The sequence below is a fragment of the Macaca fascicularis genome, chromosome 9, assembly GCF_037993035.2.
Source record: "Macaca fascicularis isolate 582-1 chromosome 9, T2T-MFA8v1.1".
NCBI lineage: Eukaryota > Metazoa > Chordata > Mammalia > Primates > Cercopithecidae > Macaca > Macaca fascicularis.
This window is the reverse complement of record NC_088383.1, coordinates 27,060,424-27,081,749: the sequence shown is the minus strand read 5'-3', so window position 1 is coordinate 27,081,749 and position 21,326 is coordinate 27,060,424. Positions and strand designations below refer to the sequence as shown.

At 42.3% G+C, this 21,326-nt stretch overlaps 1 protein-coding gene across 1 annotated transcript in view; it reads right to left on the bottom strand.

Annotated features, from left to right (window-relative positions):
• GAD2 (glutamate decarboxylase 2) overlaps positions 1–21,326 on the bottom strand; it is an 88,668-nt gene that overhangs the window by 15,156 nt on the left and 52,186 nt on the right. The window contains exons 9-13 of the mRNA XM_005564810.4: positions 21,230–21,284; positions 19,662–19,778; positions 16,727–16,791; positions 9,283–9,361; positions 3,975–4,124 (exon numbers count right to left, since the gene is read on the bottom strand). Coding sequence (XP_005564867.3) covers positions 3,975–4,124; positions 9,283–9,361; positions 16,727–16,791; positions 19,662–19,778; positions 21,230–21,284 — 466 coding nt within the window. The remainder of the gene's footprint in view (positions 1–3,974; positions 4,125–9,282; positions 9,362–16,726; positions 16,792–19,661; positions 19,779–21,229; positions 21,285–21,326) is intronic.

Sequence of the window (21,326 nt, the reverse complement as noted above, 5' to 3'; positions counted from 1 at the left end):
CTTGTTAAAATAAATTTCATTTTAGACAGAAAGTAAACATTCTGTCATTTTCGGCAAAGGATGCCAGATGTCCATTTCCCTTTAATAAGTTTTTTCCTGATGTTTTTTTTCCTCCAGCCATTTGCCAGTCCCTCTTTTTCCACATTTTTAATTAGCAAAGCTAATCATAAAAAACCCAAGGAAAACTGCTGATTTGTATGACTATATACAAACACAGAGATTTGCTATGAAACCTTGGTTGTTATAAATGAAGCCATTCCTGTAGGCCTAAAAAGGGAAAGTAGGAGAATTGCTTGAACCCGGGAGATGGAGGCTGCAGTGAGCTGAGATTGCACCACTGCATTCCAGCCTGGGCAACAGAGCGAGACTCCATCTCAAAAAAAAAAAAAAAAAAAGTGCTGGGGAGATGTAATTTTAAGTTTATTTACTTACTTTTGTTGGCTACTGAGTTTTAGCCACTGTAGGAATCTGTCAACATTGGGAAGTAATCATTAGGTCCTAGGATTATTTAATAAAATGCAGACAAAATGAAAGGCCGACTCCGTAAGAAGAGAGTCGAGAGTAGGCACTGGGCCTCTGCTGATGATAAACATCCATATCTTAACCAGCTAGTATGCCTCTTAGCATCCTAAATCAGGGGTCTTATTTTTTGCATAAATTTGTTCTAATCAAGTTAATTTGGACTTAATATGATGGCTGTCATCAGTGCATTTAGCTCCATTAGTCATTAGCAGATTAGTTCAAATAATAATAATTTATACTTAGGCTATTTTTCATGGGGTTTTTCTTAGGAGAAAATGTGGAAAACACCGAATTCTCCAGGCAGGTCTGATCACAGAGGGCTTACTGAATTAATGCTATGTTCTTCCTCCTCCTCCTCCTTACTCTTATCCAGATTGTTTCCTCATTCCTGTGGGGAGGCAAGATTCAACATCATAGCCAACTCTTTCATGGCTCTTGTTGCGGGAAAAGGATGACTTCTTCCTTGGCCGGCATGGCTAGAGGGAGAGCTTTGATGTGAGAGTACAATTATCCTCACCTTTTATCTAGATTGTAGAACCAAGCTTATTACTTTAATAATGATTATCATTTCATTTTTCAAAAAAAAATACAAAGGTTTAGATTGAAAACAAAGTGTAAGTTTTTGCCACTTAGATGTCTAGATATTTGAGGTATTTCCACAAAGAAGTAAAAGAATAAGTAATGCAGTGGCTGTGATTTCCTCTTTTTATCCCCTTCCCCAGTGACTTCATGGGGCCCTTCCCTTTATTTCCGGCTTCATCTGGTCCTGCTGTTCGATTCACACTTGATACCCTCCATGTTATTTCTCTAAGAACCTGGGCTGCCCCTGCTGGAGAGGAGGCTTCAGATGGAAAGGGAGCAGCAGAATCTGATGAACCGTGACAGAAACATTTTTGTGTAAATATTGCTGATGATCATTATCTTAATAAAAACACCACAGGGGAAAAAAGACACAAAGAATGATCCTTGAAGTAAGAGGGAACATGGCACAATATTCAGAAATCAAGGTTTTCTCAGCTTGCTACCTGATATTTACATTAATCATTTTGTAATCCCCACCAATCAATGAAATGAAAGACCTGCTCATTTTAAAGCAGCTTGGAGGTACATCAATACTTTACATTCTTGATTGCTTTGGGTTTTTCTTCCAAATGAAAGTGTCACTGCTAGCAGAATGAGTCTCCCATTGGGTGGTGGGGACCACCTGTCGTTGTTGGGCTGTCAATTTTCAAAAGAGGAAGGGGGCCCATCACTCCACCATTACCGGGCAACACTGTGGAGCTTCACTTCATGTAAAACTCCTGATATTCAGCTTCTTGTAGCTGCCTGATATTTAGCAACATGTAAAAAACGTTCTGCTGGAGTAAACACCATTAAGCAGGCTTCCCTGAAGGACGTACTGTCCAGCCATCCCTGGAAACCACCCAAGAGTTACTTCTTCATTAAGCAAGACCATCTTTCTGTTTAAACTCCACCTTTTTGCCAGAATGGACTTAAAGGAGATTCCATAAAATACTTGTGGATTGCATTGCTTCACTCAAAAACTCCCTCTTTTTCTTGTTAAGAACCCCATCATCTAAGCTGCTTAAAGTAATTTAGGTTACTTTAACAAAATTATAAACAAAAGCACAAGGAATTCATTGCCGTGGACAAGGTTCCTACCTTTTTACACAGACTTGCAGAAGATCCCATTCACTGGTCTTACCCTGGTACACTTCACTCCTGCTGACCAAGTTATTGGCATTTTCTTATGGGACTGAGCATGTTACTTCTTTAAGTAGGCTATTTACACACCTGAGAGCCAAATGTATATCCTCTCCACCAAACATAAAGGACCTCATGGTATCCCAGCTTTCCCTTGTGAACACCATTAGAATAAAAATGGAGTCACGAATGTTAAGAAAACCCTGATAGACAGAGCCAGAGGAAACCATGAAGAGAGGGTTCTCATGCCTTGTATACCGGATAACAAAAACTGTCACAGAAGACTGCAAAAATTATAACCTTGCTCAAAGGTCACCACAACCTTACACACACAAAAAAATACTTCTGCAAAGACATCTGCCTAGCAATTGCCTATCCAGCCTCGGACTGCATCACCCTTGTTATTGATCTTTGTAACCAAGGATATTTATCTCAAAACAATTATGTACTCTTCCACATTTCTTCCTTTAAAAACTTTTGTCTTCCTTTACCTCCTTTGAATTTGCATACAGTTTACTATGGCGTATGTATTCCCATTGTAATGCTTTATTTCCAAATCAACATCTTTTCCTTTAGAGAGACTCTGTTATTAAGGTTGACATCTTTAATTGCTCCCTTTCTCACTCTCTTATGTCAGGTTTCCTCGAATCCTCTTTTTGCATTTGAGCTTCTACAGTATATACAGCTAGCTCTGTCTATTTATCTCCTGCAGGAGATAAATGAAGCTGGCTGGGCAGGCACTAATTTGTGACCTTTAAGTTAAGAATCTGGTCAAAATTAAAAATAAAATCTTTGACCTATCCAGCCTGCTTACATTTAAACATAAACGTAGGCTCCTGGAAGGCTACAATTAGGTCCAAGCAAGTCCTGCACACTGTTAGTGAGCTTTCCTTGCTGAAAAAAGGAGGGATCACCTACAGTTAAATTCAGAGGGAAACACAGAACCTACATAAAAGGAGGTGAGTAGGTATTTTGGGAGATGAGGGGGAAAAAAGCTTTGTAACTAGAAGTTATCCCTTGAAATGTCAAAAAATAAGCTATCATGGTGGGCTTTTTACTTTTTCTTTTTTGTTCTCCAAACCTATGCTTTCAGAGCGCATTCACCTACCCAGGTGATCAATCACTGGGTAAAAACCACGTTAGCAGACAAAAACCAACAATAACAATAAACACCTGTTAAAATTCAAGCTGTTCTGCTATATAAAGCAAAATGGATTTGTTTTCTAGATGAGTGAGCATTTGAATCAATTTGGCTAGAAAAGAAACAAACAATGGTTTTGATTATATTTTTCCTCATGTTGAATGAAGGTATTTAGATGTTAAGTTTAAAGAAAGCAAGGTCGGGCGCGGTGGCTCACGCCTGTAATCCCAGCACTCTGGGAGGCCGAGGCAGGCGGATCATGACGTCAGGAGATCAAGACCATCCTGGCTAACACGGTGAAACCCCATCTCTACTAAAAAATACGAAAAAAATATTAGCCAGGCATGGTGGCGGGCGCCTGTAGTCCCAGCTACTAGGGAGGCTGAGGCAGGAGAATGATGTGAACTCGGGAGGTGGAGCTCACAGTGAACCGAGATCGCACCACTGCACTCCAGCCTGGGTGACAGAGTGAGAGACTCCTCTCAAAAAAAAAAAAAAGAGAAAGCAAATCTTGGGTAAGGAATTTCAATTTGGAAATCACTTTTTTGATATTTCATAATAGCGGTGACCAGATTAGTTGTCATTTAGCTGGTCCATACACACTCACCTTTGCCCTCCACATCAGCCATAGTTTGAAAACATCAACGTGGCGTCCACACTGTAAGGCCTTATCTCCAGTGTCATAGGACAGGTCATAATGTTTATCTTGCTGAAAGAGGTAGGAGGCATGCATTTGGTTGCAATTCTGCATCAATCCCTACAAGAGAGAAGAGAAAATTTAGGAAATTCTACTGATAACTCATTAGATTTATATTGGTAAAAATTAATAAGAAAAAAATAAAAGTAAGAGACATTGCATATCTTAGAGAAAGAAAACAAAACAAAAAAAGAATTCTGGACAGGAGTGTCTAGGTTGTTGTAATGGTCAACTCTGTGGGACAATGGCTCAGGGTCAAATGTCATGGAGGTTAGCAAGGACACGTTTACACTTTTACTCTCCCTTTTAAGAGAAGGCATTTGTAAAAATCAACTGATAAATAAAAATCATAATCAGAGCACACATTTATATTTAAATGTTCTCTTTCTTTGGGAGAACATCCTACTATTCTGGTTTCGTTGTGATTAAAATATTTTGGAAACTCTTTGGTTTTGTGAAATATTATTGGTGTGGTTCTTCTAGTATTTCCATCCATATCTAGTTCAAGTACTTTATCATTTAGCTGTTAGGGAGTTTGAGCTGCCTTTGGAAATCATGACTTTTAAGACAGCTCATTGCTATCATGTTTATATGCTGAAATCTACAAAAAAAAAAAAAAAAAAAAAAAGCCACACACACACATTGCAATTTTGAGATGAATTTAAATAACCAATCTTTCAAATGTCATGTTCCTCTCTCAAGAACGGTCAGAGCTTCAGTGCTGCGTTCGCATGCTCAATTCCTTGAGATAGTTAAGTGGAAAGTCTCATCGTCAATGGCCATTCATTTGTCCTAGCACTGTAACCTTACTATGGAAATGGGCGGCAAAGTGATTGAATTATTCCATAGAATAGTGACTGAATCATGTTTTCCGACTAAAATAGTATCGCCAGTCTCTTCACTAAAAACCCTGTGTTTCAATTTGTCACGAACCACTGGATGCCTCTGACTATTTTGTTCTCTTCTAATTGTGATTTCACAAAAGCTTTGGCATTTGGTTTTGTTTCTTTTGTGATTCATGACAAAAGAAGACAAGACTAAAGTGTGATCACTTAGTTGAAGTTAGAAGTGAGAACACTTCTGAAAACTGTCCACACTAAAACACAATGCAATGCAATTACAGTTTTAATTTGGTTTTGAAAGACGGAGTGTTGAAATGGTAGACGACAGAACTGGACTCTACCTTGTAGTTTAGGCTTCACATATATTGGAATCCATTCATTATTTTTCAGAATAAGAAAAATTAAATACGATGCATTTGTATTAGATCAGTAGAAATATACTGAACTCGAAAAAGAAAATTCACTTGAAGACCAATAACGTGAAAATTTGCAACACTCGCTTTTATTTGGTTTCATGGTCACAGAAACTTTGTACCATTATTCCTCTGGCCATGCACGCTCACACACTGGCGCCATCAATACTAAGGAAGACCACTTCAGAGAGTGTGGAATGCTGAAAGGATCAGACCTACTCCTACTGTGATAGAAAAAAATAACTCAAAAACACGTGAGCCCTAAAAAAGCTGGACGGCCGGGCATGGTGGCTCACGCCTGTAATCCCAACACTTTGGGAGGCAGAGGCAGGCGGATCACGGGATCAGGAAATCAAGACCATCCTGGCTAACACAGTGAAACCCTGTCTCTATTAAAAATACAAAAGATTAGCTGGGCCTGGTGGTGGGCACCTGTAGCTCCAGCTACTTGGGAGGCTGAAGCAGGAGAACGGCGCGAACCCGGGAGGTGGAGGTTGCAGTGAGCTGGGATCACGTCACTGCACTTCAGCCTGGGCGGCAGAAAGAGACCACGTCTCAAAAAAAAAAAAAAAAAAAAAAAAAAAAAAAGCTGGACAGCCACAGTCTCATTATTTTACAACATGACAAGCAAAAGTGATGCTATTTTTCCTACAGAAGGCCTTAGTGAGATGATGTCCTGGTTCTGAGCCATGAGCCATGAAAAGGTTATAGACCATCATGTCCCAAACTGATGTGTTTTAAAACACATTAATAGTTGCTGTACATAAAGAGATTCCCATGCTCAAATAAATGTAGGAAACTCTATATCATCTAGTCTTTCTTTTTAGATATTGCAATACATATCAGCCTATTAAGGGCCCCAATAAGCCCTGAAATAATGTAAGTTGTTTTAAACTCTAAACCAATATATCCCAGCCTTTTTAAAACTGAGAACTCTCTTATTGGGGAACCCTTATTACCATCTTATGGAACAGCACTGTTCCTTGGATGCCAATAAAAGAAATGCTGTCAGAGCATCATAAACTCTTGGATTTGTGAGGGAATTTAGAGCTCATTTATTCCTACTCAATAAAGGAATCATTTCTACACTCTTCCTAATAAGTGGCTGTCCAATCTCTCTATTTAATCACCTCCCCTTATTAATTTATTCCTACTGTTGGACAGTTTAATTTTTAGAAGTGTTCCTTTTATTGAACCCAAAACAGACCTAAAATCGCAGGATGTACTGATTTTGCCATCAAATCTCTACCACCCGGTGTTTACTAAACCAGCTCCCCAAAGCCTCAACGAAAACCCCAGTCTCTTCCATTTGAGAGTCCTCTAAATGGTGAAGGCTGCCATCCTCCTCTCGGCCCTTTTCTTTTCTTTTCCTCCCTAGGCTAAACATCCTTAGTTGTTTCAATCATCCCTCTTACACGTTTACCAATTGGTCCCCACTGTTGGGGATCTAGCTTGATGGAACCCCATGGACAATTTGGTACAGAGCAAAGCAGAGCACTGCGGGTATGGTTTAACTAGAGGAGAGTGGGAGACCACCACCTTCTCATGCTGAAACTCCACTTCCTGTATCTCATTAATGTCTTTTGTGTGGCATTTTTCTCTTGACTCGTTGTTGACCCTGTAGAGCTACCATCCTTTGCCTTTTTCACAAGTCCAACAATTTAGCTGTAGAAACAAGCCTTCCTTGTCCAATCAAAATATAACCACAGTATACACGGACCTAAGAGCAGAGCCTTACAATGATCTCCAATAACAATGTCCCTTTTTGGATGTGGCTCACTGGTCCAGTCTGTAAAAATCATCTTGTATTCTGATTCCATCCCTACACACATTTACTCTACCTCCCAGTCTCCTCCCATCTGAAACATTAATTAGCTTCTATGTTTTAATCAAACAGTCTGTGAATATTCTGAATGGTACAGGTTAGGTACCAAGCCACAGGCTCTATCCTGGGTAACATCAAATTGCCAGTCCGTAGGTCCTTCCGATGCAGTCATCTAATCAGTTCCAAATCTTTCTATTTTCCTCCAGCTCACATTTCCCTTTTGGTCTGTAAGGACATGATGGGAGCCACTGTCAAAACATCTGGCTGAAATCTAAATAACAAAAATTTATTTTCTCCTTTGAGGTAATTATAGCTGAAGCTTGCATGAGCTAGGGCAGATGATAATACATTGGACCGTATTTTTAACTGATGAAAACCCAGTCCAAAAGGATATTTTCCAATGCATTCATCTCATTTTGAGGGGAAGTTTCTGTCTTCAATCTTGTGTCCATATTTTTATTACTGATGAAGACACAGAAGGCGTGCTATGTAAATTTGCATTTGACAACATGAGGTATTAAGAACGAACCACAGAAGTGGTAACACTCTTTGACCCAGCAATCCCACTTTGAGTCTACTTTGAGAAAATAATCAGGAATGTGATCAAAGGTATATGTTTAAGGATTCCATCAAGTCACTCTGTTGTGGTTAATATTTTAACCATAGAGATATGGTTCACTGAATTATGTGATAGAATAATATGAGGCCATTACAAATTAGGTTTTGGAAGATCATGCTCATAATATAATGCAAAGTATAAAGAAGAATCAACATGTATATATGAAGTATATGAGGTAGATGACAGCAATTTTATTATAAATATATATTTTAAATATATTTATTTCTAGAAAAAATTGTGGGAGAAAATATTAAAAATGGTAATAATGGTTATCCCTAAGTTATAAAAATTTGAGGTGACTCTAAATTTATTTTTATTTTCTGTTCTGCCTCAACTTTCTGACATAGTGTGTTAACTGTATAATTAGAAAAAAAGCAAAGTATTTTTAAGTAAATGAAGATAGATATTTGGCTGGGCACGGTGGCTCATGCCTGTGATCCAGCACTCTGAAAGGCTGAGGTGGATGGATCACTTGAGGCCAGGAGCTCTTGACCAACCTGGCCAACACGGCGAAACCCTCTCTCTAGTAAAATCACAAAAATTAGCCAGGTGTGGTGGTGGGCACCTGTAGTCCCAGCTATTTGGGAGATTGGGCATGACAATCACTTGAACAAACCAGGAGGCAGAGATTACAGTGAGCCAAGATCACACCATCCTTCACTCCAGCCTGGGTGACAGAATGAGACTCTGTCTCAAAAAAAAAAAAAAAAAAAAAAAAAAGTAAATGAAGATCAACATTTAAAAATTCTTTTAATCTGGGGTTGCTTTATTAAGGCTAAGAAAATAAAATTTAATGGGGATCATCTGAAGCTCCTTATTTGGGTTTCATCAACAAAATAAATGCAGGAGTGAGGAACTATGAGTCCAGCCTGGCGTCATGGAAGGGAGATGCAGTGGCCTTGACCAACAGTGCTCACCTACTGAGAACGGCCCTAGGCCTGGTCAACAGAACCATCTTGAATGAAAGTGCTCGTTGATGCTGCTTCTCTTTTCTGGTTAATAAGGATGCAGCTTCCTTACACTCTGAACATGGCTTTAAATATTGAATAGATAGACTGTAATCATGAGAGACAGAACACACACACATACACATTCATGTTATGGACCTGGATCCTAACACTAACCTGAATCCTATATCATGTATATTTCTTATATAGGAAAAATGATCTCTCAGATTCCAGAAAAAAAAAAAACCTGGAAATTTAATTTTTTGAGAGAGTGACATAGAGGGTCTCTGGATTGGGGGAATGGAGGAACAGTTGAGGAAAGGGGTATCATACTGAAAACATGGAGATTAGGTCAAAGTTTATGTTCTGAAAGTTGAGGTCCTCTTACCCTTTCTTCCCTGTTAGGCACCAGACGTTCACCCTGCAGACAGGAATCTAGAAAGGGCTCTCTGGGGAATGTGAGTAGCCCCATAGAGAAGACTCGATGATCCTGACATTTCCAGAGAAAGTTAACCGCATAAAGACAGTCAAACCCACGCACGAACTGGGACACAGCATCAGGAGAGACATACCTCTTCTCTAACCAGGAGAGCAGAACACTGCAAAGGGACTCCCATCATCTTGTGTGGATTCCACGTCACAGAGTTGGCCCTAAAATAAACAAATCACGTAAGCGGGTGGCACTCCACCCTGACAGGCTCAGGGCATGTGCAACCGAGCTTCAGTTTCTTGGTACTGTTTCTCAGAATCCAGATCGACACTAAATGTATGTATTTATTTTAATTTACAAAGTTAAACAGATTGAGGGGGTACAAGTGTAGATTTCCTATATGCCTATAGGGCGTAGTGGTGAAGTCTGGACTTTTGGTGTACCCAGCACCCAAATAGTGACCACTGTACCCAAGAGATAATTTTTCAACCCTCTCCCCCATCCCATGCTCCCACGACACTGTATTTAGTAAACACAAAGTAGACTCTTAAAGACGTGTGAAAGGAAAATATCTCGGACCCCCAAAATCACTAAGCTAAAGGGAAAAGTCAGGGTGGGAACTGCTTATGGCAAACCTGTCCTCCCATTCTATTCAGTCACCCCTCTGCTCACTGAGATAAATGCATATCTGATTGCTTCCTTTGGAAAGGCAAATCAGAAACTCAAAAGAATGCAACCATTTGTCTCTTATCTACCCATGATCTGGAAGGCCCCTCCACACTTTGAGTTGTCCCGACTTTCCAGATCACACCAGTGTTCATCTTACATATGTTGATCAATGTCTTATATCTCTCTACAATGCATAGAACCAAACTGTGCTCTGACCACCTGGTGCACATGTTGTCAGGACCACCTGAGGCTGTGTCACAAGCGTGAGTCCTCAACCCTGGCCAAATAAACTTTCAAAATTAACCGAGACCTATCTCAGTTTTTCGGAGTTCACACTGCAACTTTTCTTTGTCCACAGAAATAGCAGGTGAGGGTGTGGGTCTCCATGTGGCGTGCCCCAGCTCCAGTGGCGGCATGCACCCTGCCTCCACAGTGGTCTCAGGGCACAGCTTAGAGTCATTGGGATCATCCAGTCCAGAGTCTCTCCTTTGGCCAGTGATGGCCAGAGCACCTGGCCAGAGAGGGCGGCTGCCTCCTGTACCTCTGTGGTCCTTGCTATCGCGGTGGCCTGGAACTCAAAGACAGGGCTCATTTCACTGCTTAACTCGATTTTTCCTTTCTAATCAATTGATGCCTAATTTCTCAAATGCGTCCTTTCGTAGTAGCTTCTGGCGAGGCCCGTGCTTCCATCTGTTTCCTAATCCAGAGTTATTTTCTTTCCAGACTGCAGATGAGATGTGCTGTGGCTCCCACAGCAGGGGAGAGTTCCGTCTTTTTTTTGCCTCACACCTTGGGGAAATTTGATGCTCTCTCATCAGCAACAGTGGCTCACACAGCAGAGATTCCCTGCTCAGGAATTTACATGATTTCAAAAGTCTGGGCTGTAGTCCTGGTTCAGATTCCTTTAATAATAATTCTCATTATTTTAATCTGGATTCAGCAATTGTGTTGTAACTGACTCGGTCTCCATTTCATCCTTCACTTGGCACCAGAATTATTTTCGATCTCTGCTTATGGCCCTCTCCTTCTCTGAAATCACTGACAGTTTTCTTTCTCCTCCAGCCCAAATTCCAAACTGCAAGGTATGGCTCCCGCAGCCCTTGGGGCAAGCCCTAGCTATGCCTTAGGTCTTGTGTCCTTTCGCTTTTCTTTATCCATTTCATCATGCCAGATTATCTTTTGTTCTCAGAGCATTCTATTATCATACTGCTGGGTCTCATTATGCTATTTCCTCTTCCTGGAACACCATTTCCCTTTGCTTCACTTTGTTGAATCTTGCTTAATTTTTTAAGGCCCCAGATTCTTTCAGTATGATCTCTGTGGCCTTGTTTAACTTCTGCGACTTCTCTCCCGCACGTCTACTGTGCTCCTCTTTTGATTCTGGGAAAAGCAACTGCTCCCACTGTGAATGCCATAGCTCACTTCATACATTTACTGGGTAAGGTGAGCCTCTGTGCTTGTCTCCGGAGAGACGGAGGGGTCCTGGCAGTGGAGTTTCATGAGTGGCATAAAGAAGGAAGGCAAGTATTACAGTAGAATAACCCGTGGCAGTTGCCTCCAGACAGCCATGGATTGCAGCCCCATCTGGCCATACGACGGACGTGGGCTCACCCAGTTCCCACCTCTCTGGGTGTGACAGCCTTGGGAAAAAATGAGAAGCTGGGAAAGACCCCATTCATTCATTTGATGAAGGGCATGTGTCAGTCAGTCAGAGCGCTCACTGGCCTGGGGATCTTATCTGAGCCAACGAATAGTCTAGCTCAGCTTCTGGTCTTTCTCTGGCTCTGACACTGGTTGTCAGATACTTTTATGACTGGGATTGAGGAACTAGAAGCAAAGGCAGTTCATGGTCAGATAACTACCCCTGGAGAGAAGACTAAATGACTTAATGAATAATAATAGCATTGAGGTACTGAAAGTTCCCTCCAAGAAAATATCTCCTTGCTCTGTAGAATGACCCTGGAGTCAGGACCCTAGGCTATAAAGCAGACATAATAGTTAAGGGGGAAGCTCTCAGGAGCCAGATAGTACGCGTTTTCATTCAGGTTTCATCACTTCCTAGCTGTGTGACTTTGAGCAAGTTACTTAACCTCTCTGTGCCTAGATTTCCTCATCTAGAAAAGGAGAATAGTAATAAATATTTAGGTAAAGTGCTTAGAACTGTGCTTAACAGGCAGTGAGCATTAAATAAGGTTGGCTTTTGCTATGGATTTCATCTCTGTCATTTGTGAACTTGGTGACACCGTGCACGTATGTACACACAGCCATTCTATACATTCCATCATGTTCTACGGCTAGATGTCTAACTCTGATAAACTCAGCTTTGTCAATAAGAATGCCCGATGGGAGAGAAAACCAGCCGCCTTCCATGTCTGACTGTGGTGTTTATCTCTATGCGGGGGCCTATTTGTCTTTTCAGAAGAGAAGCTGCCAAGGCTCACAACTACCTGTCACTGAATTCCCTGTCCCACCTCTCTCTCAGAGGCATAAAGATGGCAAAAAGCCCTGCAGATGGATTCGATGACATGGCCTTGATTTGAGAAATGTTGGCAATTTGTTAAAAGCAAAAAACAAAAAACCAAAAAAACAGCCTCAGGTTCATTTTAAAACGCTTTGCTGTGGGATTCGGTCATGTGGCTTCTGCAGTTTGTGTAAGTTGGAGAGAACGGAATCCCGCAGGGCTGTTGTAAGACATCTCCCTGTGCTCTTATTTGTGCCTCAAATCCATAGGCCCCACTCGCCACTGCTCAACCTTCTAGATTGATTCTTTCTCCTCTATATTCTGTGTTCCCGGCACCACTTTCCTTCCAGGCCTCCAGCCTCCAAACCTCACTGTCGTCCTTGGTTTCACTCTTCTTCCCCCTGTCTTGATATTGCCCCTTAGATTCTCTCTCCCCGTCTCCTAGGTTCATCCACTTACTTCCTTCTGTGCTACTACAGCTTAAGTCACACTCAGCTTCTCTCCTGTCCTGCACCTGGGCGTTCCTAAGAGCTTAACAGCTTCCAGTCTGTCCCTGGCTCCCATCTCCTCTCTAATGCGGAGTTAACGCCAGAACACAGGTGAGATCACATTGTACCTCTGCTCAAAGCCTGCCAGGGCTCCTGCAGCAAAGGTTTTCGATGGGTTTTGTCCCCCCAAGGAATCTAATAATCTCCACGCATCATGGCAACCACACAGCAGTGACTCCCAGCTCAGGGATCTATGTTTTGTGGAAAGAAGCCCCGTGGATTCTGACCTGGCTCTGTGGGAAGGCCCTGGGGGCTGGCCAAGACTTCTGTACTTTCCACCCATGACCTGGCCACTGCTGTGAAACCATGCCATCCTCCAGCCAAACTTGTTTGAACTTTCTCCAAGACATTGTGCACTTTCACACTTCCGTGTCTCTTCAGCCTGAATGCCCTTTTCCATTTCTGCCCGATGAAGTACCCTGTATGCCGTGATGCTCAGCTCCGATGCTGCTCTGCTTGGCGAAACCTCTCTGTAATCACAGAAGGAACCATTCCTTTCTCTGTGCTCTCCAATCAGCTCCCATGTCTGTCTCTCCAGTCTTTGCTTCCTTGCTTTGAATTTTAATCCACTGTTCACTGACAATCTTCCCCACTAGATTCTAAACTCCTTGAAGATAGGCTTTATACCATACCCGTCTCTGCACCCACGCAGTGCCATGCGCTGTGACTTGCATATGACAGAGGTTCAGCAATGATCGAATTAAATCCTGAACACCTGACTCTCAGGGCAGGTGTGAGGGTAACTGGTGATGCGGCAGAAACTGCACCAGCACCTTCAGCTGGGACTGAAAGCCTTGAGAGTGCAACATATCAGAGGATGATTACGGTAAGCAGCAGCCTGTGGGCAGGAGGGACTAAAGATGAGTCAGTATGATGCAGAGGCCAGTGTGGTGGCTCACGCCTGTGATACCAGCATTTTGGGAGGCTGAGTCGAGTAGATCACTTGGGGTCAGGAGTTCAAGATCAGCCTGGCCAACATGGTGAAACCCCATCTCTACTAAAAATACAAACAAGCAAACAAACAAACAAACAAACAAATTGGCCAGGCATGGCAGTGCATACCTGTAACCCCAGCTACTCAGGAAGTTGAGGCAGGAGAATTGCTTGAACCCAGGAGGCAGAGGTTGCAGTGAGGCAAGATTGCACCGCCACACTCCAGCCTGGGTGACAGAGTGAGACTCCACCTCAAAAATAAATAAATAAAAATAAAAAGAAATAAAAATACAATACACAGAGTCATGCTCTGGAGTCTCAGGGCTTGTGGTGTGCCCTCTCAGCAGCACCATCTCTAGACATTTTGACAGTGCTAGCAAGGAAAAGAGCTGTTTTCTGAGAATTTGGTTGGTTCTCAAAGGGGATGCCAGACAGGGCTCCAGATGTTTGTGCCATTTTATTTATTTATTTATTTTATTGTTTTAATTTTTTTAGAGATGGGGTCTCACTCTGTTGCCCAGGCTGGAGTGCAGTGGTGCCATCATAGCTCACTGTAGCCTTGAATTCCTGGGCTCCAGTGATCCTCCTGCCTCACGCAGTCTCCTGACTAGCTAGGACCACAGCCATGCATGCCACCATGCCTGGCTAATTAAAAAAAAAAATCATTTTGTAGAGATGGAGTCTCACTCTGTTACCCAGATGGGTCTTGAACTCTTGGCCTCAATGATCCTTCCACCTCCACCTCCCAAAGTCCTGGGATTACAAGCAAGAGCCACTGTGCCCGGTCCCCTTGTGCCATTTTGTGTGAGAATGGCATTCAGATCCCCTGTGACTACGAAGGAGCCTCTGGATTTGGGGACAAGAATTGACCATGGATTTCCTCTACTTTTAGAGTGAGTTCTAATCTTTGGTTTGCGGAACTTGAAAAAAATGTCATTTCCTAAGTGAGACACATTTCTTTCCTAAACTTGCGGCCATACACATTAAGTGGTTTCCACTGGTCTTCCAACTGTATTCACTTAGAAAGTATGCCTTTTGCTAATAAGTCAGTGAGAGAGGGGTATCCTCGGGTAAATGGGTAGCTAAGGGGATTCTGCTTAGAGTGGAACACCAGTAGCCCCCTCATTTTTAGGACTTCATATATGGTTATTCCATTTGAAAAGTTTAGTTATAGTACAGTTTCAAGAATTGTGGCAGTAAGAGGGAACTCTGTGTTCCCTGATGAACGTTCTAAGCTTTGCTCTCAAATAATAGTCTTTGGTACAGAATCGTGTGGGTGTTTATTTTTCTAAGGCTCAGGGTAGGTAATTTAGTGAGTTTTTAAGTGGAAGATGTGCCAGTACTTTCAGCACGTGCAGTCGCAGGTGGCATCAAAGGTAAAGTAACAGACTTTTTGTGCCAGTCAGAAACTCACAGAAGAGAAAGACCTGTAGATAGGCCACCTCTCTTGAAAGCACATGAATTTAATTCTTGCTCTGATCGTGCGGGCAGCCACCTTTCAAGTTGTTCTCTTTCTCTCTCTCGTCCCTCCCTGTTTACTTCATTGCCTCTTCCTTAAGCTTCTGCTTTCTTGCAGATCTTCAAGATGGAAAGGGATTAGGCCTGGGAGAAGCCCCAAGGTCCAAGAGCAGAGGCCTGGCACTGGCTGACTCTGGGAGGGAGACACGCCTGCCCTCATCCACCGGCGTCTAAATGGGGCCCTGCAATCAGAGCTTGGGGGGCTCCAGGTGCCTTAACCCAGCTGTGCCCAGGCCAGGTCCTGACCCCGGCCATCAGACTCAGGGACAGTGACCCTTCTGACATGGGCCTTAGCTGGTGTAACCCAACTGTTTTTTGCTTTCTTTCCATTAATTCAGCGGGACGCTCTTGACTCCAGCCTAGTAACCCCACCCCTCTCTTTCCACACTCACGGGCTCTCTGTGCGTTTTAGGCCCGGGTGTCACATCACACACCCTACACAGCCACTCTGGCCTGGGCCTCCCGCATGCCCAGGGCTCACAAGTGCTTCTGCGCTCCATCAGCGTCTCTCCTTGTCCTGGAACAGAAACTGTGCCAAGATGTCTAGTGGCAGAGCCAGTGTGACGCTTTTGCTGGGCAGCAACTGGGGACTTGGCAGGGGATGGTGGGCATTTGGCAGCCTCTGATGAATTCAGGTTTTCTTGGTCGCCTGGAGTGTCAGAGCTCACCATTGTGTCTGACCTGCCGTGTTGTGATGAGAGAACTGGGCTCCCCTTGCATGTGGTTCAGAACCAGAGCCTGTATTTTGCATTCTGTTTTTCTCTTTTCTTTTGACCTGAAAGTGGTTTATGCTAATCAGATATCACTGCCTTCATGTTTTTCAGCATTTCTCAACAGTCTTCTGCGTAGGCTCTAAATAAAAGGTGCTTTGCAGCATCAGTCGGAGCTTTGTCAGAGAAAGGTTATTCCGGGAATGAAACCATGAGATGAGGCTATTGCTAGTATGTTTCACTTTAAGTGAACTGGCCATCTTAGACCCCAAGCCCAAACTTTCAACACTGATAAGTTACAAGGTGCTTATTTGCTTTGCGAAATTATTATTATTATTTTTTTAAGCAGTGGATATTATCCTTTTATGAAACATGAAAGCTATAAATCTTCTCCCTAGAAAAATGTGGGTTGCCTGCAGGTTTTAAACAATTTTTGTGGTTGGTTCAGAGATCCCAGGAATAGACCCTAGATAGGAATCTCTATGTCTGGAAGACATTCTACCTGGGTCACTTGATGTGTATTCTGATTTTTCTGTTGTTTACACATAATATTTACATATTTGATTTTTCTGTTGTTTACCCATATTCATGAGTGTAACATCACATAAGGCAAGGAACAAAAGCACTGAATAGAGTGAGCTCCCTCAGTATTCCAAGAGTTCCTGGAAATTGATTGTAATTTGTGTTTCACAGTTAGCTTTTAACACTTTATGACTTTATGTTGTTAATAAGAAAAATGCAACATACCTCTCCACGCCACTCAGTTTCCACTTGTGTTTTCGGGACATCAGTAATCCTCCACCCCAAGCTGCCTGAAAAAAGATCATACAAGGAAAATGGCAGCAGTTTGTCATTGCCTAGATTTCTATAGTCGGTGTCTTCCAGACTAACGAGAGTCTCTTAGGGTGAAAATGATCTCCTTGACCCCAGGCCACTCAGGAAGTTGACCACCTTCTTCTGGCACTAACCTTCAGAGTTTACACTGAAGGGCCATTCTAAGGTCTCCAGACTCCATCCCACATTTATATGGGTGTAAGGAGCCACCTTGGAGGCATAGTTCCTGGTCCACAGGAGAGGGAGAAAGACCCTCTCCCAAACCTATCACCAGCACTGTTAGTCCTCGTGAAGTCATGTTCTCAGAATGAGAAACCCTGTGGTCCCCACAGTGTAAGGCAGAGAAGATGGGCAGGAGGGGCATTAAACAGCTTCCACGTTGCAAGTCTAAATGATTCCAGAAATAGGAAGTGGCTTCATAACTCTATTTCACTGATGTGTGATTTTGGATAATTTCTGGGTCCAAAAAAACCCCACCCAAAATCCACAAGCTGCAAAGATTCATACCAGTTAATTAGCTAAGCAATTAGAACACACGTCTTAAAAATTTGTACTTGATCAAGGTTGAAGATTTGAATTGGTGTAGTAATCTCCTTTAAAAACAGAATGCCAAGATGGAGATTAATTTGGAACTATTAACTTTCTTTCCTCTGTGTGTACAATTAATTCTAGGATAATTTTAAAGGGATCATAAAATTCCTTTATGATATAATTGCTTCCCCCACCTTTTGTTGTAAGTTCAGTTCTTTTTTAGTTTTGTTTTGTTTTTGAGATAGAGTTTTGCTCTTGTCACACAGGCTAGAGTGCAATGGTGCGATCTTGGCTCACTGCAACCTCTGCCTCTCGGGTTCAAGCGATTCTCCTCTCTCAGCCTCCCAAGCAGCTGGGATTACAGGCACCCGCCACCACGCCTGGCTAATTTTTGTCTTTTTAGTAGAGATGAGATTTCACCATGCTGGCCAGGCTGGTCTTGAGCTCCTGACTTCAGGTGATCCACCTGCCTCGGCCTCCCAAAGTGCTGGGATTATAGGCATGAGCCACTGCGCCTGGCCCAGTTCTTTTGCACTTTGAAAAATTATCTAATATTCCAAACATGTACTATTTTAAGATTCTTTCTACTTTATAGACTGTATGAATGTTAAAGCTAATAAGAGTAAGTGGTAAACTTGGTATGTTTCAAAGAAAAGCTAATAGAACTGGTTAAAAGATTCCCTAGTTCTAATTTAAGTAGGAGGCCCACAGGAATGGCCCATAGCTTCTGCTGGCTCAGGACACACAGACATTCTCATTTCTGAAGTTGTCAGGTAATCCTCTTCCTGAATCAGCCAGCAAGGCCTAACAGGGTTTCCAGTCCTGAGGCCCAGGTCACTAATGGCACTGGGTGGTTCAGTCTTTTCTCAGTGTCCTCATGCGTAAAATGAAAGGGGCTCTGGTAGCCTAATGAACGACTCACACGTGAATCAGGGAGGGTAAAGAAGATGGGTGATTGCTTTGCAGGAATACTCTGGAATAATGGAAATGCTAAGTCTATGGAAATGTTCTGCTCCTAAAGAAAAGAGCATTAATGAGGCCGGGCATGGTGGCTCACGCCTGCAATCCCAGCACTTTGGGAGGCCAAGGCAGGTGGATCACCTTAGGTCAGGAGTTTGAGAGCAGCCAATACGGTGAAATCCCGTCTCTACTAAAAATGCAAAAATTAGCTGGGCGTGGGTGCGCATGCCTGTAATCCCAGCTACTCAGGAGGCTGAGGCAGGAGATTTGCTTGAACACTGGAGGCGGAGGTTGCAGTGAGCTGAGATCACGCCACTGCAGTCCAGCCTGGGTGACAGAGCAAGACTCTGTCTCAAAAAGGAAAAAAAGAAGAGCATTAATTTGGCCTGAATAATTATTGTAAAGCCAAAATGATCTAGCCAGGGCTAGATCATTGTTATAGCCCTGGCTTAGACCCAGTGCTGGCCCATGACAATATAAGGATCTTGCGCTCGAATGAACATCAACTTGTGCCTTCCTTCACTGAGAAAGTCTTGCAATGAAAAAATTATCAGCTGAGCCAAGTATCGTGCTTAGTTTGTGATGGTTTGTGATTGATAAGGGTTTGGCACAAACTCTATCTCATATGGATCACTAATAGTTTGCAGGTGGTAGCTAATCTTCAAACCACACTTGGAGTAATACTAATATAAACTTAAATCCCTTCAGTCCTTCTAAAACTTAACACATTTTTTTTCATTGGAAAATGTTCTGGAGGGAACACCTTCATTATTTTTTAGTGTGACAAGGCCTGAAGTCAAAATGTTTCAAATATAATCTATCTTCTTAGCTGACCAAACTAAGGAATTGGAACTTTGGTGGTCCTTATTTCGCAGGAAGTTGTCAAGCTATTTTCCTCTCTAAATATAGGAATATCTAACTTCAGCTTCAGTTTTTTGTTTTTTGTTTTTTAAATTCTCTGGGTTTCCTACATAAATGCAACTCCTTTTTACTCTTTTGACCATTCTGGTAAGTGAGGAAGAGTGGGACTGTGTGTGTAGGTTATATTCCTCCATGAATGCAATGGCTCGATGAATTGAGAACAAAGTGGTCAGCCTGGGTACTGATTATAGAAATACAAATATTACCATGTTGGGGATATTAAGGTATAATCAGCTTCGGGATGCTTCTGGTGCATGGTGTGTACTGTGTGAGTTGTGTGCTAATTTGCTTCAGCCATCTTTAAAAGCGTTAATATCACCACTCTGAAAATAAGCTGATCAAGTTAAAAAAAAAAAAGAAAATAAATTTCCTTCGTGTGTACCAGATGAAAAACATCCAAGGACATTTTAGTGGCCAGTCCCTACGGGATACTTACATCCACGTGCATCCAGATCTTATACTTTTTGCAAATGTCAGCGACAGCTAAGAGCGGATCAAATGCTCCATACACGGTGGTTCCAGCTGTGGCACTCACGAGGAAAGGAACAAATCCCTGTGCAAACGAGAAAGCCCCAAATCATGGGAAACAGAGTCAAGGGTTCTTTTAAAAAGCTGATTCGAAGCAATGGGAATTCTCTCCCTAACAGACTCATCTGAATTTGGGGAAGCAGCAGAAGAGTTATGACAAATTGATGTTCACTCTCTGGAATCTGAGTTCTCTAGGCCATGCTGTTGGACCTGACTGTGTCTTATAAGAACAGACATTTCGATTCTCAGAAGAAGCTGTAGTGAACCCAGAGGCTGTCAAGGGATGTCCCCGATACATGTATATATTCCCGGTAGACTTTCTGGCCCTTTTAACCCCCCTTTGCTCACTTTCAAGTGTTCCTTATTCACACCGAGGCCTCTGAACTTCATAAATCCCCTAGAGTGAGTAGGCAGGAGAATGAAGAGAAGTAGCTTTGACCAGCCCATTATTCCTATTTGTAAAATGCCCAGATAATTCATTTGGCATTTCAGCACGGAGGAGCTAAAATACTAAGCCATGACTTTTATCCATCTAACTAGTCCTCAGTCTCTCTGGCCATGGCTAAATGAAAACTGATTGAAGTAACAGGCTGGAAGAAGGCAGCAGAATGCCACAGACAGGATCGCCATAGTCCCTCATTCCATAAGGACTCTGTCCTGTCTATAGAATGTGATGTTACAGTGTCAGTCTTTAGGTGGCAGCAAAGGTTTAATCTTGTAGTTGATGTTACTAGAAGTAGTTCTAGTACCTGCACAAGAACTAGGGAAACCTTCTCCTGCTGCCTGCACTTAGTAAACCAAAACCAAACGAATAAGGGCATATGAACGTAAATAATGATTTCTGAGTTCCTAATAATAAATGCATGTGTATGTTATTAAATCAGGAACTGTAGATTATATCTACCAAATGGTAAACAGAGAATTCTAGAAACAAATTCTCTGATTTGTGAGCCATTCCAGGTTGTAAATGACTTTCCAGAGCTTTGGGAATCTTGGCCAGGCATTCAAAACCTGTTACTTCTGAAAAGAGTTCTAAATTGCTTCTTGCAAAATAAGATGTCTGGAGAGCCAATGCTAACATCATGCACCTAGACAGGAAAAACTGGCCCCTTTTGAAGAACCGCACCAGAGTCCCTCACATACTACATTAGCATTCTGCTATTTCCCTGCCTCCAAAAATACTCTTTCAAATGTGTGTGTGTTTCATGCCAACCCTCAGTACCTAGGAAGACAAATGCTTTGGAAACTCTCACTGTATCTCTGTATATAATATTTATTCAGCAATTTAAACTTTTCTAAAGCAGAGCCTATAACCCAGAGAAATAAATAGTGACTGGATGCAGAATTCTACATTCTCATTAAACCTGGGAAATTGAGGTTTGGATCCTCTTTTAAAAATAAAACCAAAACACACTTTGTTCTCTGCTGGATGAAAATAGAAATATGGGCTGGATAAAGATCCCGGCAGAAACTTACTTTCTGTTTGGCTTCGAGAATCCTTCTTTCAAGATCAGATGGGATCATTTTCCCTCTGGAAGGAAAAAGAAATATAGATTTGCTTTGAATAATTTGC